This window comes from Anarhichas minor, unplaced genomic scaffold (assembly GCF_050575085.1).
Source record: "Anarhichas minor isolate MPS153535 unplaced genomic scaffold, ASM5057508v1 ptg000007l, whole genome shotgun sequence".
NCBI classification, from domain to species: domain Eukaryota; kingdom Metazoa; phylum Chordata; class Actinopteri; order Perciformes; family Anarhichadidae; genus Anarhichas; species Anarhichas minor.
In genome coordinates, this window is record NW_027466453.1 from 9591858 (window position 1) to 9617344 (window position 25487).

Genomic DNA, 25487 nt, shown 5'->3' on the forward strand with positions numbered 1-25487 from the left:
GCTGGTCTGAAATAGAAATGGTGAAGTGTTTTTCTTGAGAAAGGAAAAGAGTGTGTGCAATGTACTGAAAAGGGACAGGAAGAGTAATTAAAGCAAATGGAAAGTTCATAGATGTCCCTTTTATGTCCTCTTTGTGTGAAATCCTTCTGAAGCTGCATATAGGTTCTCTCACTGTGCGCTTAGTCACTGAGCGCACAGCTTATTCATGCTCTCCTCTACACACGTTCTGCTGTCACAAAAGAAGAAGAACATGAGCTCTGGATGCCATACTTAAACTCTTAAGGTGCAGTGGGGGCTGCCCGGAAGTTAAGTGGTCCGGGTGAGCCTGCGTGTTCCTTGATTGCAGTTATAGTCACTCTTCAGAGAGATCAGATTAAATGCTGTGAAGCCAATATAAGCTCGGCTTGTTGTCTACAAGATGGATAACTCAGCCTGGCCTCTCATCACCTCTATATGAAGCTGCAATAAATGCTACGCTTTTACTGAGCTTTTAAATGAAGTTTGTCTTCATTTTAAATGAGAACTATGTAAAATATCCTTTTCTGTGTAACTTTTGAATTTAAAAGTGCATGCATAGTGTGTTAATGTGTTGACTTAATGCTTTCATCGTGTAATTAAAGATCACACGATTTCACAAGTCGGATTTGATTTGAGTTTAAAATCAAACAGTAATTAATGTTTCTCTAGAGATTGGTATAGTACAAATTCAGTTCTAAGTTGAGAGAGGAGACACAATATTGGAAGAAAAACACAAATATTATTTCAGTGTTAACATGTTCTGTATCATGTTAATCAACAGATGACAACACTTCATGGTCATTTCAGTGTTTTAATTGCATGCTGCAATTTCAAGTTTATATTTCTTTTTTTGGGTACAAAATAATTCATGCAGCATCAGTGATTTCAAAAGTGCAAAACGGGTCCAGAAATCACTTTACAGATCAATTAGCGAGCATGCCAAACAGGACCAGAACCTCTCACATAAACTGAGACCGAGTTCGTTGAAGAACGTGCAAGATTTCAATATTCAGAGTGTATTTACCAAACGAGACCAAGAAAAATATTTGTATAAAGAATACCTATGTTCATCACGTCCACATATTACACTGGCAGACGTGGAATTATAAGAATTCACAATCATGCGGTTGAACAGTTTTTAAAAACATTCAGTTACAATCATTTCAAATTTACAAAAAAGGAGAAAAGAAAAACAAACTAAAAAAAAAAATGAGGTAACTTGTAAACATTTCGTCACTTTGTTCAAGTTGGCAAAATTATATTCACTCAAAAGATTCAACAGGCCCACATGTAAACAATTCCCCGTGTTTTACGCACAAACGTTACGCATACATTGGTCGCTGGCTCCTGTAGTCGTTTTATCAGAAGGACGTGAGACATCTTTGCATATCTTTCCTTCCTAGGACACAGAGAGAGCGTCTTTGAGCAGTACATGCAGATCTTGCACCAGATACCGGATCTCCGCTCCAGTTGTCCACAGTACCAACTCTCCATGCTCTAGCTGAGCCCGATCATGACCGTCTCCACGTCTTTGGAGGGTCTCCGGTCCTTCACCAGGAAGTTAATCATGCTCTCCGATTTGATCATCAGGTTGCATCCTAGGAAAAAAATACCGAACACCACGGTGAGCGACAACACGCACAGCACCGCAATTTGAACCACACGCATGACAAAGAGTTTGCGCTCGTCTTGCACCAGCACCAGAGATCCTCCACCGTCACCGGTCACCACGTTGTCGGTGCCATTGCCGGAGTATGTCGCCAGAGTCCCGGCGAGAGTCTGACTCCCGTTAAACAGCGCGCCCTGGGTCACATTGAAGAAGGACACGTTCATGTTTCCTTGAGGGTTATCAGCAAATATACACGCGATTCCTCTGGCACACAGTCTCACATTAAAACCTGGACTCCAAGTAAAACTTTGCGTCATGTGAAAAATATGAGTAAGAACCCCCCCCCCCCCAAAAAAATACGCCTTTTAAAGTCCAGCTCTACAGGCAAACATCGAGTTTTGCCACAGCCTTGGTGCGTAATGACAACATCCACATCACCGTACTATTGCTGTAGACAAACAGCGTCGCATCAGGTGCAGCATAAAGTAAGTTTCTTCAACTTAAAGTCTACGTTTTTCTGACTTTAAGTGAGTCTTCTTAGACAGCGCGCAAGGTGCAAAACGTGTTTCCTCCGTTGAAATAAGATACGGTCCCTTTGCGTCTGTGTTCGCCTGCGAGAGCTTCTTTTGTGCCAAATCTCTGGTGCGTTTTAAAGTGACGATGAGATCCCCGTGGACCACACCACCACTCCTCACCAGGGGAGGTAGTCACAACGTCTCAGATGATGACTCCTCTGTTGAAGAAAGTTAAGTAAAGAAACATCATTTGAACAAATCTTAATCTGACACTTCTCTCTTATTTCCTTGTGAAACTGCTACTGGAATCAAAATAATGCACATTTTACCCATTAAAAAAAGATCATCTAACTGAAGGTATTTCGAACAAGTGGCACTTCCTGTTGGTCTCTTAATTCAAGAAAAAAAACGTTTTTAAAGAATGAGTTTTGCTAAATGACTTTTGAACCTGGATATTAGTCCAGGTCCTTTCTGAAACACAACGCAGCACTCATTTATGCACATCAATAACGCCTGAAAGCCTCACCCATATTGATTCAGTCATGCATTCACTTTGAAGGCTTCTCATGAAAGTGTTGGAATATCATTTAAAACCTGAAAGCATTCAGTTCAATTAGAATCAAAATGAGTTGCAGATTGACAATCCTGCTATTGCAGATATGTTGAGAGGTATTTATAGAGTGTAATGCTTTCTGCTGAGGGAACTGCCCAGACAGAGACCAATATAGGAACAGCGAGCTATAACTTCGAAATGAAGACATGAATTAATAATTGAACCATGGCAAATATTTATCTGAAATATTGGCTCCCCTGCTTTCACTGCTCTTGCTGTTTCCTTTAAGGCAGCAGCTGTAATGAAACCCCCGAACAACAGACAGCTCTCCGCCTTTATTGGATGTATTATTCAAATATCACTTTGCCTTTTGTTGTGTGTAACTATTGCAGCTCTCTGGGACATCAGCTTACTAAGGTGGCGGTGAACCCCTATGAATCTTTGGCAAGCATGTTTCTCTTCAAATAAACCATATGAGGAAATAAGTGAAAAATCTTTATTGATTCTTATTACAATAATAATAATATTCTCCCTCATTGCTGACCTTCTACATGCAAAATGTGTATTTTAATTTTATGAGATCTGTACTGTATTGACAGACTTCATTTGTGGGAAAAAATGTGTTAATACTTAGCATGCCATATTGTGGTATTTACCTTTGAATTACCTTTTGTTATTGGTAATGAGTATAGTATATATGTATAAAACAATAAATAGTTCTCTCTATTTAGATCAGCGCTAAATTAGTCACAAAGTCGTACCTGTAATTTAAAATAACTCCAGTGATTTTATTATTAGATTACTTATAAATATTTAATCGATTTTCATCCATCACATGAAAATTGTTTGAAAATTCTGACATGTTTGCAAGATTCTCCCTTTTTTCTGATGACTGTAAGATATCTAGACGTCAACACAGATTGTTACTGGATGGATGGATACTTGCCCAGTAAAGAGGCCATTTCATAAATTCATAAATTTCAAAGATTTGTATATGGACATGTTACTACTCTAAGGAGGAAAGGGCCCTCAAATCAATGAAATGTGTGACTTTAACCAAGTTAGAAACTGTTGGTCCCAATTTAATATTCATTATCTAATTACATTGGCAAAGGATTACGGCTAACTCCCCTAAACTGGATACCGAAGAGAAAGCGTATTTTCCTATTCTACCATAATACCTCCCTTGTGATGTGAGATTGAACACCTGCACTGATGAACTTCAACAGGTTAACAAAAACAATTGCCTCAAACATTTTAAACTTGTCCACAGAGCCTGTCAAATTAATCTGCTGTTTGTCTAAATCCTCCTGATGTCTGGGTAAGCAGTTTATAGCCGCCAACTGAAAAGCTTGTGTACAAACAATGATTAGCTCCTTACACAAATACCTTTCATAAGCCTCGAGGTGGTTTACTTTCAGATCATTTATTAAAGGCTGAAAACAGAAGAACAGCGAGTATTTTTTGAGTACAATAAGATCAAATAATCTCATTAGCCTTAGGATTTGGTTGCTGCAAATTAATTGGCAGCATGTAAATCAATGCTGCACAATTTGATTCTGTTCTATTATTCATTGCGGTGTGATTATGGTAAGTAGCTTGTACTTACACTTCATCTCTCTGTCAATATGTAAATCCTCTGCTGCAGTTAAAACCCAACAATGCCTCTTTGAGGCTTTAAACTAAAAAACTTCAAAGAAATTTACAAATGGAGAGAAAGTGGTTGCAAAGTCAAGGAGGAGGACACTTCTATGAACATGCTGCTCCTTTGAACTAATTACTAAAATCATTTGAAAAATGTTGATGTCTTTCTTGAATGTCTTAGTTTTGCCCTGTAAAAGCTTCATATACTGAAGACCCTGTGGGTGATGGATAACTTCACATGAGATTTGCTGTGAACGCGACTCATTTCATTGATATACCGGTCACAGGCAGAGATTTGTACCTAACCGCTGGTCATTGTTGGTATAACTGTATATGACGATACTGTATATTTATATGAGGATGCACATAGTCTTTAATGAGAGCGTCTGACTTGTTCCTAAGCAACAGTAGACCTGTGAGCCCAGTGACAGATGGTTGGTGAAGTTATTTTGGTTTAGAGGAGAAAGAGAGGGAGGGAGCGATGAGGTGCCTGGACGGAGGAGATGTGTGGGGGGGGGGGGAGACATTTCCACTTAACATGAGGGAATTGGCAGCCTAGCAACACAAACTAAGTGAAGACATCCCTAGCAACAAGGAGGTGGTGTTTGACCACACCCACCTCCCCTCTGGTCTTTATACCTACATTCCTTATGTTTGTGAGGCTGCCACAAGGTTGACAGGACTCAGGGCTCAAAATGGTCAAGCCCCTCCATCGCGAAGGGAGCAGACTTTCCTCACAACTTCCCTCTGTTCAATTTACAGATTCCCCGAGATGCCCCTTATTAGCTGATCAAAGCCCACAGGACTGCGAGGAAGCCGCCATGTCCCTGTGTGTGCTGGAGAGGGAGGGTGTGCTTAAGTATATGCCAGGAAACACAAAGGTCAGTAAAGTGTGCATTAACAAAGTGTGTTGGACATTAAATATGGATAGACCAAGTATCACAAGATGCAGGGAAAGTGCAAGAGGCTGTGTTTTGATCTTGAGGGGCTTGTCACCTTTGGGACTCTTAATCACGCAGAAGTAAATACAGTCATTATTTACATGCTGATACAGTGCAGCAGAGTGGTGCCCCACAACAACCCCACACGAAGCAACCATCGGTCATTAAAGATATTTTCAGGAGATAATGACTTCATTGCTTTGATATGTTGCAGGGGTATATTACTGTGTGTGTGTGTGTGTGTGTGTGTGTGTGTGTGTGTGTGTGTGTGTGTGTGTGTGTGTGTGTGTGTGTGTGTGTGTGTGTGTGTGTGTGTGTGTGTGTGTGTGTGTGTGTGTGTGTGTGCGTGCGTGCGTGCGCGCGCGCGTGTGTGTGCGTGCGTGTTCCTTGTGCACATATTGCAGCCTGTCTATTTGAATGGCTGGTGAAAATCTGTTTCTTTGAGAAACAGATTACAGATTTCATGAATCTAATTGAAGAAATTCCCTCTCTTCATCTCCAGTGGAGACATCTCATGCACTCCACCAGCCGCTACCCATTAACCTCATTTCCATTTCGACACATCTCAGTAATGCAGAATACCATGATCTGCCTTTTCTTTTCTGTCCTTTCATTCTGTCGTCTTTGCTCCTTCAACTTGTGTCTGTCCAGCTGCCTCACTTACATCCAGCAGTAGGGTACATTAGACTTCCCACAGTTCTGAAGTCTGGATGCACTTAAAACACACAACAGAAATGCACTCTTTCCTTTCTTTTCTTTTTTTCTCCACCAGTCACAAGCACAGAAGAAACCAAATTCATCTGGAGAATGTGGGAATGTGGGCTCTTTCCTTTCCTCCATCCCTCATGTATCCCCAGCTATTTATTTGTATTATTTGTTTATTCCTTCTTTCTCCACATATACGCTGTCATCCCCTGAGAGAGAAATGTAAGCTGCAAATCCTAGTGGAGCTGGAGGAGGGGATGGCAGATCAGATAAGTATCACCACACAAATACATATTGTCCCACGTCAGTGACTCAGGGGCACATATCATAAGCCTGCCAACCCTTCACCTGAGAAAAACTCACATTCTCCCACTTGACCCTCCCACCCGCCAGTTAAACCCATCGTAGCAGGAAAGAGTTTGCCTGTTGTGATATCCAAACACTGATTTTGTCTGAGAGCAATTGCACTTTGATATTGGCTCTCTGTGACGGCGTTCTCAGACTCAGTGAAAAGCTTAAAGGGCTCCAGATAGATCTGTAACACAGGTCAGGACCCTTCCATCCCCCTTTCCTCCTCCAGCCCCCATCCTCGCTTCTTGTTCAGCCTTAATTGACTGCCGTCTGACCCAGTCTCTGGCTTTTTACTCAGGACGACTGGCGCTATGCTCTTCCCAAAATGCCATTCATCTGTGGGGGTGATCGCCACAGAAGGCTCTGGAGCCAATAGATCCAAATCAGTCAATACTGGAGAAGGGGGTTTGATTGCCTCCTGTGTATTACCTGCACCATCCACCCACACTGAGAACAGAATGCCAGCAGAAAAGATGACTATTATAGCTTTTCTACTTATTTCTCTATTTTTGTCATTTCTTCTCACGGCAATTCTTGGATACGGGTGGCAGTAACTTAGCAACAAGCTGGAGAATAAGAGCAGGGCACAGAGATAAAGATTCAATAAATGGACAAGAGCAGAGATAAGAAGCATTGTCTGCTTCTGCAAGCCCCCACCACACACTTCCCAAAGTTAATTTCTGTAGAGCAATCTTAGCTTTAATCCCATTTTCTACTGCCATTTCTTTCTTGTTTTAGAAGCTAGCAAATTTCGTCATGCTCCATCATTCAGTAGAATGGGGAGATGGTATTTGTGGCGGGCTCTTATCAGATTCATTAATTTGGTGAGGAGGACAGTGAGCTTGGCTAGACTGGTTCTAGGGAATGCCTATAGCTTGGGGCTAAGTCAGTTCCTTTTGGACCCTAAATTAATTAAGAAAGCACTGCTGATCACAATCCTTTATGAACTCTAGTACTATATATAACCTTGTCATACATTATTTTTACCAACAGGGGTCCATCTACCACAACTACACAACTAAGTGTTGCTTCAACTTGTGGTGATTCATTAATTTTGAGCTGTAAATGCAGGGTTTCATGGCAGGTTTCTAGTTTGCCCTTAGGCCAGCATTACACACATGTTGTGCAGTTTACAGGTCTACTGATGTATGCTTTTCAATCCAATAGAGGGCAGAGCGATTTGCGAAGCATTTTATATTTAAAAAGGATGTATATAACTATATATCTTCATTGTGAAATAGTGTTTTAATATTGGGAGAGGAGCACTTTCATACTTCATATTTATGTTATAACATACAAAGCAACAAATCACCGTGTCTTGACAAACACGTCATGTACATTTTATACAGGTGTCCAAAATGCTGCTTGTTTTCAGTATTTATACCACTGCCAAATCAAATCAAGTTTAATATTCAGTCTACTTCTCCACGTCCAGTTCCATACTACACACTGAAAGTGTGTTATAGTGAGCTACACCCTTAGCCTATGCTAGATGACAAATAGAAAAGGGTTTGGAATTATTTTATTTGAACATTTGCTGCAGTTTGCTAACATGGTCAAAGTATGATCCAGAAAATACAGTGAGGATTAATATCACTTGGGTTGTGAGTAGGTTCACACCTAAATTAATACACATGAATGCGTATTATTGTTGATGGCGATTTCTGTCCATAATGCATCTTATAATGAAAAGGAAGGAGTTGTTAACAGAAGAGTGAACATTTTTGAAAAGATAAATAAAAATAAAATGAATTGATGAATTAATGTGCATCATTTTATTGTAATTGTGCTCAACAGTATCAATTTGATTAACTTCCCTGATGTCATTTAATAAAAAAAAAAACTTCATAATTTAAATACATAAATGTTTTCAAACTAGTGCCAAAATAGAGGACTGCCACACACATCTGGGCTGCATGTTTTAAGATTCAGTGATTTTGTTCAATATAAAAAGTTTATTTCGCCCCGCCCATTCCCCCATATAATGTGTAGCTTTCAGGAGCAGCAGGGAAATCTGTCCAGGTGATCCTTGAAAACAAATCATATGTTTATGTTAAACTAGTCTGTAACGTGAAGATACTGTAACTTTACTCCACTTGTGGGAAAAGTCAAGTAGTCTTTTGGTTATTAAAAAAAACATTAAGAAACGAGTGTCAACATGTCGTAATCTCCGCAGTTCCCCGAGATATTTACTGGATGGAGAGTTTTGGTGAATGAGGCGACGCTGTATGACCCAACATGCTTTTTAAGTCAAGAATGAGGAAAGGCGTTCAAGTTGCGAAGTGAACAAGCCCACAGACGACTCACGTCAAGTCAGCCCCGTTACTCTCCAGCCATGGGAACGTTTTTAGACCGTCCAGTGATACTGTTTCTTTTTTTGTTATCGACATCAAACGTTTTCGGTAAGTTTTTATTATCACTTAAACGATTCTTTTTTTTTTTTTTTTTTTTATCTTTCGCCTGCTTACGCGAACTGTAGCTGTTTCCGCCCGGCTCGTGGGGCATATTTGAAGGTACCACCTACTGTTCATATTTACAGTAGGCTATATTTTCTGATGATTAGGCCATTCAATACAGCGGAATGTTCTTAAACGGAACACAGAATAATTCAGCGTTAGCCCTACGTTGGTTGTAATTGCGCTCCTCCGTTGGAGCTTTCACCACCTTTCCTTATAAGGGAGTGAAAATAGTCGGGATGGGTTTCCCAAAGCGACCAGGCTCACCGGGTCTCCTCAGCAAAGATCAAGTCTAAAATGTCATGATTTCAATCAGAATAGAATAGGGAATATGTGCATTATATATATATATATGTAATGCACATATATATATATATGGGTGCTTTTTGTTTTTATTTTTCCTCAATTAACTCAAAAACTAACTAACTAGAACAAAACACTATGACAGACCTTTCTATAAAGTCTACATCATCATAATTATTTTGAATAGCTCAAATACTGTAGCTGAAAAACCATACTGTGTGGTGCTTATTCAGTGGGTATTTAGGCTACTTCAGGGGCCCTTGACTATGCCAGTTCATTTTGGAGTTAATATAAATTCAGGCAGTTATTCAAAAGCCAAATTAAGTTTTTTTCTTCTTATAGCCTATATTCTGTCAGATCTCAAATTTAACACTACACACAGGTAGATACATATTGGTGACTGACTGACTCTATGTTTAACTCCAGTGGGCCACACCCATAGGCCAATCTAGATAACAAATAGTAAAGCATTTGGAATTATCTGTTGACTTTCTTAGAATAAAACGTTTGGTGCAATTTGCTAGCACGTTCAAATGACTCTCAGAAAACATAATGAGCATCATTAATGTTATGGGTAAACTGCACACATGTTTTGCACAGTAGGCTACTCTTGAGACTGCATGTGATAGTTGTGGTATCTGAAGTTTGTGGTTGAACAGAGCTGCATGGTATTTCCGATAAAAAAGTGTGGTCAACAATGCTATCTAGATATGTCACTTTGCTTCAACAACAAGTTGAAAGGAAATGTTTTTTTTTCTCAATGATTAATAAGTTATGAGCAAGTTTTTTTTACTTTCCATTTTCTGCTATTTTCTGCTTAACTCAACTACATTTCAGAGGGAATTATTGTACTTTTTACTCCACTACATAAAAGATCTGAGTACTTCTTCCACCACTGATTTTGTGTTGCATTTCTGTTGGTGTGATTATCAAAGGTTCCGACATCTGCACATCACAAGGGGTCACCACTTGTCGACAGTGCTTGGCTGTAGACCCTAGATGTGCGTGGTGCTATCAGGAGGTAAAAACACCTGGTTCATATGCACATACACCACAGTGTCTAATTGCTTCTCCCGTTCATTGCTCAGTGCAGCAAGTTGGAACAGAAACCTAATTTCCCAACAGCATACCTCTTGTTGTCATTGGCTGGTGTTCTAATGCAATGGTTCTTTATTCAGGAGTATGGGAAGGGGGGATCAGGTGCATCCCGCTGTGACCTGAAGGAGAATCTACTGGTTGGAGGGTGCGGTCCGGCAGCTGTGGAGTTTCCATCCAGCACCCTGGATATAGACAAGGATGCACCGCTCAGCAGCAAGGCCTCGGGCACAGCTGATGATATCACTCAGATAAGGCCTCAGAAAATCCGTATTGCACTAAGACCAGGTACTTAAACATCCAACCAGACATCACCTATAAGACCAGATGCTAACAAATCTACAAGACCAGATATACTTATTGGAGACCAGACACCAAGGACCATTATTATTGTTGTGCATGCACGAGCAGCCTGATACACCAAAGTTGGTTGCACGTCTTCAACGTCTCTATATGTTATTATTATCTAATATTGAATCTCTTTCACTTGAAAGTCAAAAAAAGATTTGGACACACAATTGATCTCATTCAATCTACCATTCACTGCTCAATCTCTGCGGCCCTCCGCTCTTTCCCTCTCAGGAGATTCCAAGCGTTTCACCGTGTCAGTGAAACAGGTGGAGGATTACCCAGTGGACCTCTACTATCTGATGGATCTTTCATTTTCAATGAAGGATGACTTGGCTAGCCTTCGCACCTTGAGCAATGAGCTTGCCATGACCATGGGCCGCACCACAAGCAACCTACGCATGGGGTTTGGAGCCTTTGTGGACAAAACCGCCTCCCCTTACATGTACACCTATCCTCCAAAGGCAGTGGAAAACCCTTGCGATGGGTAGGTGTGGAGGTTATTGTTGGTGTTACGTTTAAGGAGGAAAAGGAGCTGAAGGGGGAGATTTTCTAATATTCTGAGAAAGTCTGTCCAGTTCTCCTCCACTGATTTTCTATCCCCCATTCACCTATTCAATGCATACAGAATTCATGATACATGCCAGGCTCAATTCGGGTTCAAGCATGTGCTGTCACTGACGGAGAAGGTGGCTCGCTTCACTGAGGAAGTGGTGAAACAGGAGGTGTCTAGAAATAGAGATGCTCCAGAGGGTGGTTTTGATGCTGTCATGCAGGCTGTGGTGTGCAAGGTATGAAAATGTAATCGTATACACTCGCTCGCTGATGTGCAAAACTGTCAGTCTTCCTTACACTTGTTATATTTATTTCTGTGTTCATCCTCATTAGGACAGGATTGGCTGGCGTCCAGATGCCTCACACCTTTTGGTATTCACCACTGATGCCATAACTCACATCGCTCTGGATGGACGTATAGCTGGAATTGTCCAGCCCAATGATGGAGAGTGTCACCTTGATAATGAGAACGTTTACAACAAATCCACTGTGCTGGTAAAAGCAGGAATTTTAAGTACATCAGTAATTCACTTTGGTTTTTAATAGTTTGTGGAGTTGTTGGACAGAACCTGCCTCCATTGAAGACTATTTGTTCCCTGTGTCTTCCAGGATTATCCCTCCCTGGCACTCATGGCAGAGAAAATGTCTGAAAACAACATCAATTTAATTTTTGCCGTGACCAAGCGTGTGTTGCCACTTTACAAGGTAAACAAACTGCACTGCTTGTGTCACACAGCATGAATTTGTTTTATGTTATTGGTATTAAAAACACAAAAACTGGGTCATCACCTTGCTGTTATGCCTGTCTTCCCCAGGATTACAGTCAGCTCATTGCAGGAACAACTGTGGGAGAACTGAATGATAACTCTGGGAATGTTGTTAACCTCATTGTGGATGCTTATGCTGTAAGGACTTCCAAAAATTATGACAATAAGGGAAAAATCAAAAAGTCATGTAATCTATTTAATGACAAATATGATACTACTATAAATGTAACTGTTTAACTCCATAACTTTGTGTTGATCAGAAAATCCGCTCTAAAGTGGAGTTGGAGCTACTGGGAGTCCCAGAAGAGTTGAATCTCTCCTTCAATGCCACTTGCCTGAATGGAGAGGTCATCCCTGGACTCAAGTCGTGCACTGGCCTCAAGAGTGGAGACACAGTACGTATCTGTTGAGATGCTGACATGCACATCTGGTATCTACATGTAAAAATTCTCACAGAGACCTTTCCTCCTCTTTAGGTGTCATTCACTGTGGAGGTTCAGTTGCGTAGCTGCCCCAAAGAGAAGAGCCAGACTTTTACCATCAAACCGCGAGGCTTCAAGGATTCCTTGGAGGTCACTGTGGACTTTGCCTGCGGCTGCGACTGTGAGGCGAACGCCATAGCCGACAGCCCCATCTGTAGCAATGGCAACGGGACCTACGAGTGTGGTGTGTGTCAGTGTCACCAAGGTCGTCTGGGCCCAAGATGCGAGTGCTCGGTGGAGGACTACAGTCCATCTGATGATGTCAACTGCATCCCGAAGCCAGGGAACCCAATCTGCAGCGGGAGAGGGGACTGTTTGTGCGGACAGTGCTCCTGCCATGCAAATGAGTTCGGTCAGGTTTGGGGCAGGTTCTGCGAATGTGACAACTTCAACTGCTTGCACTTCAAAGGGGCACTGTGCTCTGGTGAGTAGATATCCTTTTCTTTCTACTTTTGTTTAATCAGTGTTAGTACTCTTTGCAGTTTTGCCAACACCAATATGACATTTTGCTTTAAACAAAAACAAAGGAGGAAGCACTTACTGGATCTGAAAGTGCTGTGACACAAAACACATGATTAAAAACAAGACCAACTTGTGTCTACAGCACACCAATCCTCCCTAGGGTCAGACAATCTCACTCTCCCTCACTACACCTGTACTCAGTAGGCCTACTCACTGTATAAACACACACACAGAAAACATACATGCAAGTAAATTATCTGGAAAACATAAAAATGTTCTCTTACTTCTTGAAACAAACGTATTGCCCTTCCTTTTCCTGCTCTGAGGCCCAGTGTGACCTTACTGGAACACACTGTTTTCAGTCAATCTCAGTCTGTAAACACACCTTGGTCAGTTTACATAGTTTTCTGATACTTAGCTTGACAAATCAGAAATCCACAGCCTTTTTCCAAACTCATGTGCAATTATTATTACAGTCTTTGTTTGCTTGTAAAGGACATGTAAATAATTGCATAATTTAGCTGCCAAGCATAAACAGGAATGCTTACAAATGTCCAATCCTCCTACTCACCACTCACAGCAGTGCCTCATGCTGTGCTATCACTCCCTATTACAAGTCTCAATCACAGTGATACAACTTTAACAGGCTTTGTCTTTGGGCAATTTAATGTAACAGTAGTTTGGGCCTGTGATTGTAAAGAGGAGGCTGAGCAATAGCAGAATAGTAAACTGTTTTATAATGCCTCCAAGCCGGCGACAGCCGTGGCTCGAGCCATTGTGTTTTCAGGTTATCTGTCCATCCGTCCATCCATAAATAAAACAGAAAAAAACCATTAAAATCTCAAATGATGTATATATACTCGTCATGACCTCATAGTACATCAGGTTTTAGTTTCAACCTCCTAAACTAAACATACTCTGGGCCCCTTGTGTGTGCACCATGGCCTAAGGAGAAAATGCCGGCTCATATGTGTGTTGGCAAGCAAGGAATATTTCCTGGAATATGACATATTGACATCAACAAGGAGGAGTCTTGCTCAAGGTAGGTTGTTTTTCTGAGGAACGGGTAATAAGGTATTCAGTGATGACACACAGGGCTTGGGCGCAGACAGTCACCCATCTTGCCCGCACCCACAGACTTACACACACAAAGCTGGTGTAAGACAGTCCACTGAGCTCAATTTGGGCCCGCAAAGTTGTTGTGTCTCAGCAGAGTCATGCTGCTGTTGTCTTTAAAGAACGAGCGTCCCTCAGCCCCAGCTCAATTGGAGCTAATCAAAACTGGGGCACTGAAAAGCTCCATCTCTGTGGTATTCACTGTGGCATGATTATTTCTTCGTCTGCTGAGGGGCTGTGGGACCGGTGCAGGGCCTGGGCGCAGGAGTCGGCAAGCACAGCCCCAGGGCCCATACATTTGAGGGAAGAGAGAACAGGAGAGTTTGCATTCCTCTGCTGGCAATTTGTCCAACCTCTTTCTCTCCAGTATATGTCTATCTCCACAGCACTTGATTGTGTTCCCTCTCTTCTTCCAACAGTGTAATGTGTAGTTTTACTTTATCCCTGTTCTCGTCCCTTCATCGTGGCCGCCATGTTAACCTTCACTAAAGCCCAGGCATGTGATTAATGGGCAGGATTACTGTGCAGTCTCACGGAGAGAGTAGGATGATGTGACCCTAAAAACTCCCTTTTATGTGTGTGAATCAACTTTGACTAATGAGAACAACACAGCTATGCACTCTTGTCAAGTTTAAGTGCTCTACACTTCAAAAGATATCCATAGTTACAATGGCAATGTAGTTTTGCAATGTTTTTGACAACAAATATCAGATTTAGTTCAGTTATTCAACAGTTGTGTGCAGTTATCTTGTTAACAGAGTTAACAGAGTAAGAGAGATTACTCAACGGTTGCTTTGCTAAGCGTTAAATGTGAGACTGTTAACCATTAACCACGTCTGATCCCATCACAGCTACAAACACAATCTAAAAGAGGAGCCGTAGTTGGCAGGGCGTAGACTGGGGAATTGTAGTCTGGAGTTTACAACGGCGGATGATTTGTTTTGAGCTCTGGAATTAGGGACCCTTGGACCCTTTGTGATATTTCATGACCAGTTACTCCCCCAGTCTGATCCAGCTGGGCTGTGACTCACCCACTTTGCTCTTAGTCATCCAGTGCCAAATCCTGTTTGCTTTCCTGCAAAGAACACTATAGTCTCCTGGGCTCTGCCTTTGTTTCTAATGTTGCTTAATCTCTCTGTAATCCAGGGAGAAAAGCTCATCTCCAGATTCTGTCAGCAAATGGTTGCATCACTGTAACACTGTTCCCCGAATGACTTGGCCTTTGTCCATTCTTCACTTCAGTAGAGTCAGAGGAAGCACTAGTGTGTGTGTGTGTTCCTGCCTGTAAGGAGACGGGGATTCATTAGTATGTTCAATCAAAAGAGAACATAACCTGCCTTTGTCAGTATTGGGATGATTAAGAGAAATGTGTCATGTCCCTTGCTGAGCAAAATTACATTTTCGAACAATTAGTTACCAAGTTATTTTGTTGCTTAACATTGTTTTAAAGAGAATATATAGATTACGCAAGACAAACAGAGCTGTACACAAAGCTTACTTGTTATCGTAATTAAAAGTTATTTTTTTATTTTTTTGGCTACTGCTGTTGATTGTTTTAAAATTAGTATTTTTTTAAATAAACCACTTAAACAACCATTAGCAACATTCTTATTTTAGAAAGTAACAAAAATAACACATTAGTAACACATTACAATAGTAATTACGTTGTTGCAGAATCTACAAACGCCTCCAAAGGTACACGTGCCCAAGCTTGCAACATGCTTTAAAAACTCACAGGTTAATAGGCAACAAAGGAAAATGCACAGACATAATAGACCTATAAAACACACACACACATACAGTGAATCAGTTTGCAATTGCGTCATTTTTATTTTGCAGTTTTGTTTGCCCTGCCACACCCATGTGATTACGGTCACTGAAAAACATATTTGAATTAATATGCAATAAGAGGTAATATTTTAATTGAATAAAAAATTTGATTTGAATTGAAAGAAAAGTACTTTAAAAGGACTATAATGGCATTAACCTCGTCTTTTTTGTATCTTTCAGATCATGGTAAGTGTAGCTGTGGCCTCTGTCAGTGCGATGCTGGCTGGAAAGGAGACAACTGTAACTGCACCACACGCATAGACACCTGCATGTCCAGCATTGGCCTGCTGTGCAGCGGCCGGGGTAACTGCCAGTGTGGGGTTTGTCAATGCACTCAGCCCGGTGCCTACGGAGATACCTGTGACAAATGCCCCACTTGTCCTGATTCCTGCACTATAAAAAAGTAATCATATTTATTAATGTTTTAACAAACGATAGAGATGAGGGAATGGACAAAAACACATTAAAACAGACTGTAACTTTTGAAGTAACTCATTCTTATTACACAGAGTGAACCTCCTAGATGTTTTAACGTTCATGTATTAGACAGCACAAACATTTTAAAGCCATTTTTTGCCATTTCTGGTTGCCACTAGAGGAAAGGTTATGGGGTTTATTTCCCTGGGAGCATAAATGTGCTCAGCAGACATGCAGTCTACCATGAAGATGAGATATCATAAACATTTTGACCTGAGGGTGATTCAAGAAGAATATCATGGAGTGTCCAAAATGGAAAGGGTTCATCCCCTGGGGACCAAGAATATGTATAGTAACTCCACTAGATTTCCCTGTTTTTTGTGGTTTACAAGTGAAATGTTTGGCCTTGTAGTGGCACTAAAAGAACCAGAGAGCTGGTCATCAAAACCAATAGGATTTATCATGGAACCATGAATAGCCACAGATATACATTTATGGAAATTCTGGTTTAAAAAATACCATACCTTGACATGTTGGTCAAGGAAAGATTTTGATCTAAAAAGGTCAAGAGGTCACCAAAAATATTAGAAGTCATCTTCTAGACCATTAATATGTGTACCAAATTTCATAGAAAATAACTGAAACTACTACTACTTTGCCACAAGCAAAGGGAAAATCTTCAGCAAAGAATTTGAGACTAACTAACCAACTAAGTTGGCTGGTTGCACTCTGCAGTGCAACATCGTTCCATCATGATATTCCCAAATTCCAGGATGATAACAAACTTCTCCCACACACATTTTTAACAAACTCAGGTGTGGCTTCGTGAGCAGCAGAAAAAGGTCAAACTCCTCTCACAGCCAGACAGTCGGCAGATGTTAACACTTCCCAGATTTATCTTGATATAGCTTTACTCTTAGACGCTCTTATGCTTTGTTGTTTGTCCATCAACCTTAAATCAAATTGAACCATGCACTGCTACTAAAGAGCATCAATAGTATGCACACTGTGCATTCTATAAAGGTAACCAAATGGGACTCTACTTGCAGGGAGTGTGTTGAGTGTCAACACTTCGAGAGAGGACAGTACACCGAAGACAACAGCTGCAATAAAATCTGCAAAAATGAAATTGAAGTAGTGGATGAACTAGGTGAGAACTCTTTACTGCATACTGTGATCTTAACCTGTTGTGCTAATGCGTACTGCTGTTTTCCTGCTGCTAATCTCATGAGCAAAATGCCAGTGAAAGTATTTGAAGGCTTCAAACATGCAAGGTAGTCAAAAGATATAATAGACTAATTAATCCCTTGTTAAACCTTTGTTAAACAATGTATCACCCTGTGTCTTCTTATCATCTTTCTCCTGCAGGTTTCCATGATAATGATAGAAATAAAAATGCGGTGAATTGCTCATACAAAGACGAGGATGACTGCATTGAGCACTTTCAGTATTACGAAGATGAAAATGGAAAATCCATTCTGTATGTGGTCAAAGAGCCAGGTACTGTAAGAGTATGTGTGCATGTATGAGACACGTAAACCATCAAGAGAACTGAGCATTATAATTTAGGTGCATTATTAGGACAGAAGAGTGTGTTCTTGAATGCCATTTAAGCCTGTGTCTGGCCGGCTACAGAAAAAGGGGGAACAGTGTGTGCAGCAGAAATCGGTAATTTTCTAAAGGAAAACACATCATCAGCTATATAATCACAGCTACACTCTGCCACACCACAGAAACCCAGACTCATGGTGATTATGGACGGAATCATTGTGTTATAGTGTGTTTGATACTGGACTGCAGTCGTTGCTAAACTCCATAAGTGACCTCCCCTGCTTAACAAACGTCCTGGAAACCAGGAGGAAATTAGCTCTTTTTCTCCCTTCCTGTCTCTCGTCTCTCAGAGTGTCCTCAGGGTCCAGACATTTTGGTGGCGCTCTTATCTGTGGCCGGAGCCATTCTGCTACTGGGCCTCATTGGACTGCTCATCTGGAAGCTGCTAGTCAGCATCCATGACCGCAGAGACTTCGCCAAGTTTGAGGAGGAGAGAGCCAAAGCCAAATGGGATACGGTGAGAATTCTTTCTTCTTCGAACCCTTTTTTCAAATTAAAACGCTAACTGCTTCTTATTCAGGGATCAATGGAGTACTGCTACTGTAACAAAAGTATGGTGTGGCACTGAATTGAACAGCATTACCTATGTTTTCATTTCCCAGGCTAACAATCCCTTATACAAGGGAGCTACCTCTACCTTCACCAATGTCGCGTACCGAGGCAACTAACGACTAAATGCAATGAGGAACAACTCAGGGGTCAACGACAGAGATGGAATGTAGTAGAGCAATGGGTGGGAAGAAGATCCTACACTGTAGCTGAAAACTAGTTAATGCTGTCAACAACATGGTGTAATGATTGCAAATACAGTAAAAATAACTAAAACTGTTAATGTAATTCAGGCAGTTGCCTGCTATTAGACTTTCTGTTTTTACACTATGTCATGTAGTTTTGGTACTGTACATGCTGATAGGAGTTCATTAACAGAAACAACATTTGTAGTGTGGCTCACATTAAAATAGAAATCATCATGACCTAATAGTAATGAGTCCGTATAGAAAATAGAGTGCAGCTTTTTTTAAATTCACTTTTCTCTCAATTGAAAAGGGCAATTCCATTTTATTTGTTTGGGATTTGTTTTTCTTTGCTGAAAAAAAAAAAAACCCCGTAATAAAATATTTAAGTATAAAAGAAAAGGGCAGTTCCAAACGAACCACAGGAAATTTTATAAGTAAACATAAAATATGTACTATAGTATTTTGATAAATTATTAAAACAAGCTTCTAGGGTTTTCATGTGTATGACCAATTCCCTTTTTTCTAATAAACAATAAAGCTTGTAGTATTCATTTTGACAACAATGCAGCACTGCGGAGTATCGGTTAACTGTAAAAAGGAGTAAATCCACTTATCTACAGCCTCGAGGCTGACTTAGCTTACGGTGATCTTTGTGGTGTATATTGTTTTTTAAATGCATGTCAGTGATGGTAAGTTAATAAATCCTTTGACATGTGTGTTTTGTTTTTATCCCTGCACCATTAACTGTTTTTGCATTTGTTGGGCTTTTTTGTTGTTTGTTTTATTTGTTAAATTCGATGGTGATCAGCACTGTGTTACTCTGAAATGCCATGTAGTTAATTTATGTATATAAGCTGATTTTATTGCACATCAAATGATATTTGCCATGCTGCTTTGTAATTGTTGGTAACAAACAAACTTACTCTTGCTCTTTTGTAACCTCCATTTGGGAGAAAAGAGGAGTATTTTGGTTGTACAGCTCTGATCCTCTCTTAGGACATGGCCTGCAAGCTCATTGCATAGATGTCTGTATTTTTTATTTTTTTTCCACCATTTTTTAAAATGCAGGGTGAGGTTTAACTCCAGTTTGTTACACAGAGGAAATGTATAAATATTAATTATACTTGACTTCGACAATGTTTGTGTGATGCTTGACATTTGGTTTTCTTTAACAAATGCAAAAAAGCTACTTTTAGCCTTTATTAGGATCAGATGTACATTACAAAAGGTACTTGAAGTTCATATTTCAGATCCATATCAAAAAGTTGTCAAAAAATTCAGAAATATAAAAATTGCCTCCCAGTTCCACTCAGGCACAAACAAGGGTGCCAGTTTGCCTCCTGGGCATTACCGAGGTGCCCTTGAGCAAGGCACTCGACCCCCAAACTGCTCTGCGGGCGCTGCATAGTACCTTCCCACTTTTTCCTAATACTAGTATGGGTTAATGCAAAGGCTAAATCGCACTGTGTGCTGTGCTGTGTACATGTGCACATTTTGCATTTACATTCAATTCAGACAGTTTCACTATGATGTTAAAACTAGTGTCAGTGTGCAGAAGCGACCACATCCGGTCACAACTTATCTACTTAACCGTATCAAGTCATAGAATGTTTCCTGTTGCATTGCCAATGACATCAAATTGGTATTTCCCTTGTCTGTTGTTGTGCCCTGCTCTGCTGATAAAACTTTGCACTTCCCCTTACATCCCACAACATATCTTTGTTCCCCTATACTGTTCACACCAGCCCGATGAGTCCACGCAATGTGTGCTGAATCCAGTTATGTTTTACACTGTTCATTGGTACTTTAGTTACCCTTGGAAATAAAAGCGTACATTTATCACAATTGTCTATTATTTTCTCTTATAGCTGAAATTAAGTTACAAATAAAACAATAGAATGTGTTCCCTCTTAGCTGGTTACCTGTACACTAAATATGCACTTACTAGTATTTTCTAAACGTGTATACTTTGTTATGGACATGTGGATATTACCATACGTGTAGATTACTGTTCATACTGTAATCTAACTTGTTTGGTCATTGGTATGTAGCATCTCTACTGTTTTACAGTACATATTTTTTCTAAATGACGAGTGTGTCTGGCTGCAGTACCAGGAGGGGTTCTTTGTCAATCTAATAGCTCAGTCCAGATGTTGACTACCTCTTGACTCAACACAACAACTAACTAACCAGTGTTTTAAATGTAGCAAATACAATTTTAGGGTTGCTCTTGCAGTGCGTGAAAATGCTATAATTAGATATGTGTGCAGAAGAATTTAGAATAGTCTAATTTCCTTTCACTCAAGATAAACATTGAAGTTATTGCCATGAACACTATGCATTTTGGAAGTCACACTCTTTCAACGTATTTATCAATAAATCTCTACTCCAAAGCTAAGTATATAAAGTTATGAATACGTAGTTGCTGTAGGCTCTGTACGAAGACTTCCGGAGTACAAGAAAATGGCGTGGAACCTGTGTATTTGTGAAAACCGATATATACAAGAGGTCAAAATCAATCCACAAATGTAAAAATTACCAGTTTAAATGTACATTTTAATATTTAACAAATTACACGTGAGGAACTGCTGTTTGTCAGTTTGTCTGTTAGGACTGGTTGAAACTAATATACACTCAAATCACAAGTTAATTGTTGACCACTGAAACCTCAGTATAGGAATTCTCCACATTCATGTGGGTCAGACTGACACCAGTGGAACATAGCAACGATATTCCTGGCATATGTCTCCCTCTAGTGTATAAACACTGCACTGATCAAATGCTGCGGCACACAGAAACACAGAAAGAATGTGCAGTATGAAAGTACTGAGAAGCAGCCTGTAGGACAGTGTTCAGAGCTGGATGATAGTCTGACTGGCTGTGATTTATCAGTTGAGTGATCGTCCATCGATAGGCCTATCTGGATATACTAACTGAATATAAGAAGGGATATACAGAAGCGTGTCTCTTTCACGTGCTCCGTATAAAATCGCTAATATGATGATGCAGCCCGTTCTTCAGCAAGTGAGAAAAGGAACTACAGTTTATTGCCTGTTACTTTGCAGACAAAATGTCCCTCGAGTTGTATGTGTGACCAGTTTTACAAAGTGGGAACATGCTAATAGTAAATATTTAGAGCCAAAAAACAACATAATTACAGAACTACAATCCCCGCCTTCTAAAAACTGCGTCGCAACACCGGTCAATGGTTGCAACTGGGAAAATGTCGACACATTGAGTTGCATTTGTATTATTTATTCGAATTACAATACGTCAGATGGTCCCTGAACGTAGCACGTATAGTTGCGCGGCCCCTTTTCCGTCGCGTCAGTTCAAACATGGCGGCGCCCCATGCCGTGGTCGGTGTGGAGGAAGGCAGCAGTCAAACACCACTGATTCTGTCAGATTCAAGCACCGGAGATGTGAAGAGGCCTCTGTTCGGGACACGTTTCCTCACAGACCCGCGGCAGGTCTTCCAGCACAACGCATGGTGGGTAATTTATTCAAGAAAGATGTTTGGTGTGCATCTCTGTTAGAGCCAGTGTCCCCCGACTGAGGCCTTAAACTTTCTCTTGTTATTTGTAGTACATTAGCTGTGTGGATGTTTTTGCTGAATTGATTGTGTCTAACTATAAGCAAATGTAAAATCTATTGTTTAGTTGCTGTAACTTTCTGTTTGTTTTGATAGGGGGGTTACCAAAGGACAGGTCTTAATGTTGTCATGCAATGTTCATGATGTATTTCGGCCGGTTTATAGGAAAATATAATATTTTCTCAGGTCATATAGTATAGTATAATCATATAACGTTAACTGGTCATTTAGTAATTATATAATGTAATTGCAGTAATCATATGTGGATGACCAGATGATCACATCAGTATTTCAGTATTGTCAAGTATTTATGTTCACCACATCACTTCAACCACACTGGATAATATGGCTCTGTTGTCTGCAGGGACAATGTGGAGTGGAGTGAGGAACAAGAGGCATCTGCTAAGAAGAAAGTCTTAGAAAACAATCAGCCACTACCTCCAGAGAAACAAGGTATCATTGTTGTTAGGGATCAGTTACAGAACTATAGCAACATTAACAGAAATTGACAGTATCGCTGTTGATTTGTAATCATGGTAAGATGTTCTCGATAATGAGTTTATTCTTACTCTTTACTGCCTTACCTTTTTTTTTTTTTTTGCAGAGGAATATGACAGCCAGGCAAATGAGTTTTGGAATGGTTTTTACACAATCCATGAGAATCGTTTCTTCAAAGACCGTCACTGGCTGTTCACAGAGTTCCCAGAGTTGGCCCCCCAGTGTAGCCTTAACCACGAGTCGCGTCTCGAGGTCTCTGACTCCGATCACAGTCAACAGGAGAGTCTGGATCAAGAAAGGGAAGTTCCAACTGTGTCTCACACCGACGGAGACATCCCTGGCTCTTCTGCCACATATCGCATTCTAGAGGTGAGAGTTTAATTTGAAAGCGAATTAGCCAAACTTGAACCATACACATAAAATGACATGAAATTTCACGTAAATTTGATAAAGAATTGCTTAAAATTGCTAATTAAATTAATTTAAAAAAAATCAGACACATGTCCCATGATTGTCTAGTTTCAGATGCAGATAAAGCATTTGTAGTAGAAAAGTGATGGGTCTTACTCAATACATCATCTTTACCCGTTTACTAAAGAGCAACAAGTCAAATGTTTGACTGCAACACACATTGGATGTGTTTGTTTTGTGTTGTGCATAATGTTTGGAGAGCAGTCTCCTCCTTTTCTACTGAACTCGCATGGATCACATTGTGGTACTCCTTATCATTTTGCCAATTTAAACACTTTAAAACATTTTCCATTCAAATATATTTTTGAAACCTTGGAAAAATGCCTTTTCTAGTCATTTTCTCAATCTTTATTTTGTTAGAAACAAACTTTGCGACTGTATCTGTTGGTGTTTGACATCGAGTGAACAAAATAAACGCTATATTAATTGATGTTTATTGGGCAGGTCGGCTGCGGTGTAGGCAATACCGTTTTTCCAATACTGAAGACAAACAAGTGAGTGCAGTCAAGGCATTGACATGTCTTTTCGTGCCGTGTTTGACAAATACTGTACTCTGCTTCTGTCTTATGATGTGCACGTAAAGGTATAACTGTATCTCTGCTCTTTGCAGTGACCCGGGACTCTTTGTTTACTGCTGTGATTTCTCCAGCACTGCTGTGGAGCTAGTCAAGGTGAGATGGGATCAATGAAAGGATGATATGTTGATAGATGTATTAATCTGTAGGGTTGTGGGCTATCTGAAGACTTAACATTGCTTTCCCTTCTTCAGGCTAATCCAGAGTACGAGCCTGGGCGCTGCTTCGCCTTTGTTCATGACTTGAGTGATGTGGAAGCCAATTTTCCCGTCCCCGATGGAACCCTTGATGTTATAGTGCTAATCTTTGTGTTATCGGCGTTGCATCCCAACAAGTATGAACTTCTTTCTCTGTCTTTCTTCTTCTCGTCTCTTTGGTGTTCACTCGGTGTGAGTCATTGAATATAGCAGTGGTTGTCTTAAAGTTTCACTCTGTCTCAGGATGCAGGCGTCCATCAGTAGATTGGCGCGGCTGCTGAAGCCTGGGGGAGTGATGCTGCTCAGAGACTATGGACGCTACGATTTGGCACAGCTTCGCTTCAAGAAAGGTTCGTCAGACTGAAATCCAGCAAGGCTCCAGTCCAAATAGCTGTTCAGAATGTCCAGTTCCAGAAAGGTCCATTAATCATGGCCTATTATTAGTGTTTATCCTTGAAAAGGTGTTGGCCTACTTAGGTCTGTTTTTTTCTGGTGGCACCATTTCAGAATTGACTGCTGCCTTAGGTCACACCAGAGTAACTTTCTGTGTTTTAAATGACAAGTATGCTCCTTCTAATTATATTAAAGAAAATGATTGACCACACTTAAGGTAGATGGTAAGAGTAAGTCTGGCTGCTCAATACCTGCAGTACTTCTAATGGTACACTGCAGATTAAAACGCCACCGCACTAATGAAGACTGTCGGTGTTAAATTAAGGTTTGCAATTTGTTGTAGAATAATTTGTATGTTGTTTCCCTTTACTTCTTCCAGGAAGGTGTCTGTCAGAAAACTTTTATGTCCGAGGTGATGGAACAAGAGTGTATTTCTTTACTCAAGGTAAAAATATAGACATTAATTCTGATTTATTGGGCTTACTTTGCAGAATTGTTCTTTAATTATGTATCTGAAAATATTTCTGTCCTTTCTGTTTCAGATGAGCTACATGAGATGTTCAGTGAGGCTGGGCTTGAGAAAATGCAGAACCTTGTGGACAGACGGCTACAGGTGAACAGAGGCAAACAGCTCACTATGTATAGAGTGTGGATCCAGTGCAAGTACCGCAAGGCTCTAGCTCAGCCACTTGAGACCCAGGACCAAGACAAGGGAGAGGACCCGCCTGGCTTGACCTTAAGCTGAACTACAACTGAAACTAGGAGCTCAAATCAAGGCGGTGCTGGCCTTTTTCTGAGGATGTATGGAATTGAGAAGCTCTGGTGTGAATGTGATAAAGGGGATGCAACTAGATAGTTAAATGCTGTAAAGACCTTACAATATCTCAGCTGCCATAATGTTGATGGACTTGTTTTATGGCTTGGTGTTCCTGATAGTGCTGCAATTCTACTTACAAGAGTGATCATTTCTCATTTTGTGCTGATGAGTTCAGTAATCTGAGAAAGGGCTGGTTACCCCCTGTTTAAATGTTTCTATTCTGCCAAATGCTGTTTTTAACGAGCTGGTGTTTAAAATAAATGGCATGATTTTAAGGATAACTTCATGACATATTTGTACATGCAGAATCAATAAAACGTGTAAATCTGTTTGACTTTGGTGTCAATATGCTTTGTTAAACAAGTGTTTTGTTTAACAAAGGAATCACTTCATGATGTTGGTCCCTATTCTACTTTCCATCACAGTGTT

General features: G+C 40.4%; 3 protein-coding genes across 3 annotated transcripts; 2 read left to right on the forward strand and 1 right to left on the reverse strand.

Moving 5' to 3' along the window:
* Positions 1–250: 250 nt before the first annotated feature.
* rprml (reprimo-like) lies at positions 251–1957 on the reverse strand. Its single transcript, XM_076080095.1, has one exon. It carries the CDS (start codon positions 1942–1944, stop codon positions 1516–1518), a length of 429 nt encoding a protein of 142 aa, XP_075936210.1. The 5' UTR covers positions 1945–1957; the 3' UTR covers positions 251–1515.
* A 6405-nt stretch (positions 1958–8362) lies between these two features.
* itgb3a (integrin beta 3a) lies at positions 8363–20360 on the forward strand. Its single transcript, XM_076085578.1, has 15 exons — positions 8363–8738; positions 10031–10116; positions 10274–10478; positions 10773–11025; positions 11167–11329; positions 11427–11588; positions 11703–11798; positions 11909–11998; positions 12121–12255; positions 12337–12766; positions 15931–16153; positions 17217–17317; positions 17536–17667; positions 18069–18235; positions 18381–20360. Exons 1-15 carry the CDS (start codon positions 8672–8674, stop codon positions 18444–18446), a joined length of 2376 nt encoding a protein of 791 aa, XP_075941693.1. The 5' UTR covers positions 8363–8671; the 3' UTR covers positions 18447–20360.
* Positions 20361–21838: 1478 nt separating this feature from the next.
* On the forward strand, positions 21839–25387 carry mettl2a (methyltransferase 2A, methylcytidine). The gene is made up of 9 exons (XM_076085591.1): positions 21839–22005; positions 22472–22560; positions 22712–22974; positions 23521–23570; positions 23687–23747; positions 23846–23985; positions 24092–24198; positions 24621–24686; positions 24784–25387. Exons 1-9 carry the CDS (start codon positions 21854–21856, stop codon positions 24984–24986), a joined length of 1131 nt encoding a protein of 376 aa, XP_075941706.1. The 5' UTR covers positions 21839–21853; the 3' UTR covers positions 24987–25387.
* Positions 25388–25487: the final 100 nt, after the last annotated feature.

Excerpts from the sequence above, each read along its gene's own strand:
- rprml (XM_076080095.1), bottom strand. The coding sequence starts at position 1,944 with ATGACGCAAAGTTTTACTTGGAGTCCAGGTTTTAATGTGAGACTGTGT.
- itgb3a (XM_076085578.1), top strand. The coding sequence starts at position 8,672 with ATGGGAACGTTTTTAGACCGTCCAGTGATACTGTTTCTTTTTTTGTTA. Across the intron at positions 8,739-10,030 it reads ATCGACATCAAACGTTTTCG|GTTCCGACATCTGCACATCA; the intron begins GTAAGTTTTTAT and ends TGATTATCAAAG. Across the intron at positions 11,026-11,166 it reads GTGGAAAACCCTTGCGATGG|AATTCATGATACATGCCAGG; the intron begins GTAGGTGTGGAG and ends CAATGCATACAG.
- mettl2a (XM_076085591.1), top strand. The coding sequence starts at position 21,854 with ATGGCGGCGCCCCATGCCGTGGTCGGTGTGGAGGAAGGCAGCAGTCAA. Across the intron at positions 22,561-22,711 it reads ACTACCTCCAGAGAAACAAG|AGGAATATGACAGCCAGGCA; the intron begins GTATCATTGTTG and ends TTTTTTTTGCAG. Across the intron at positions 24,687-24,783 it reads AGTGTATTTCTTTACTCAAG|ATGAGCTACATGAGATGTTC; the intron begins GTAAAAATATAG and ends TTTCTGTTTCAG.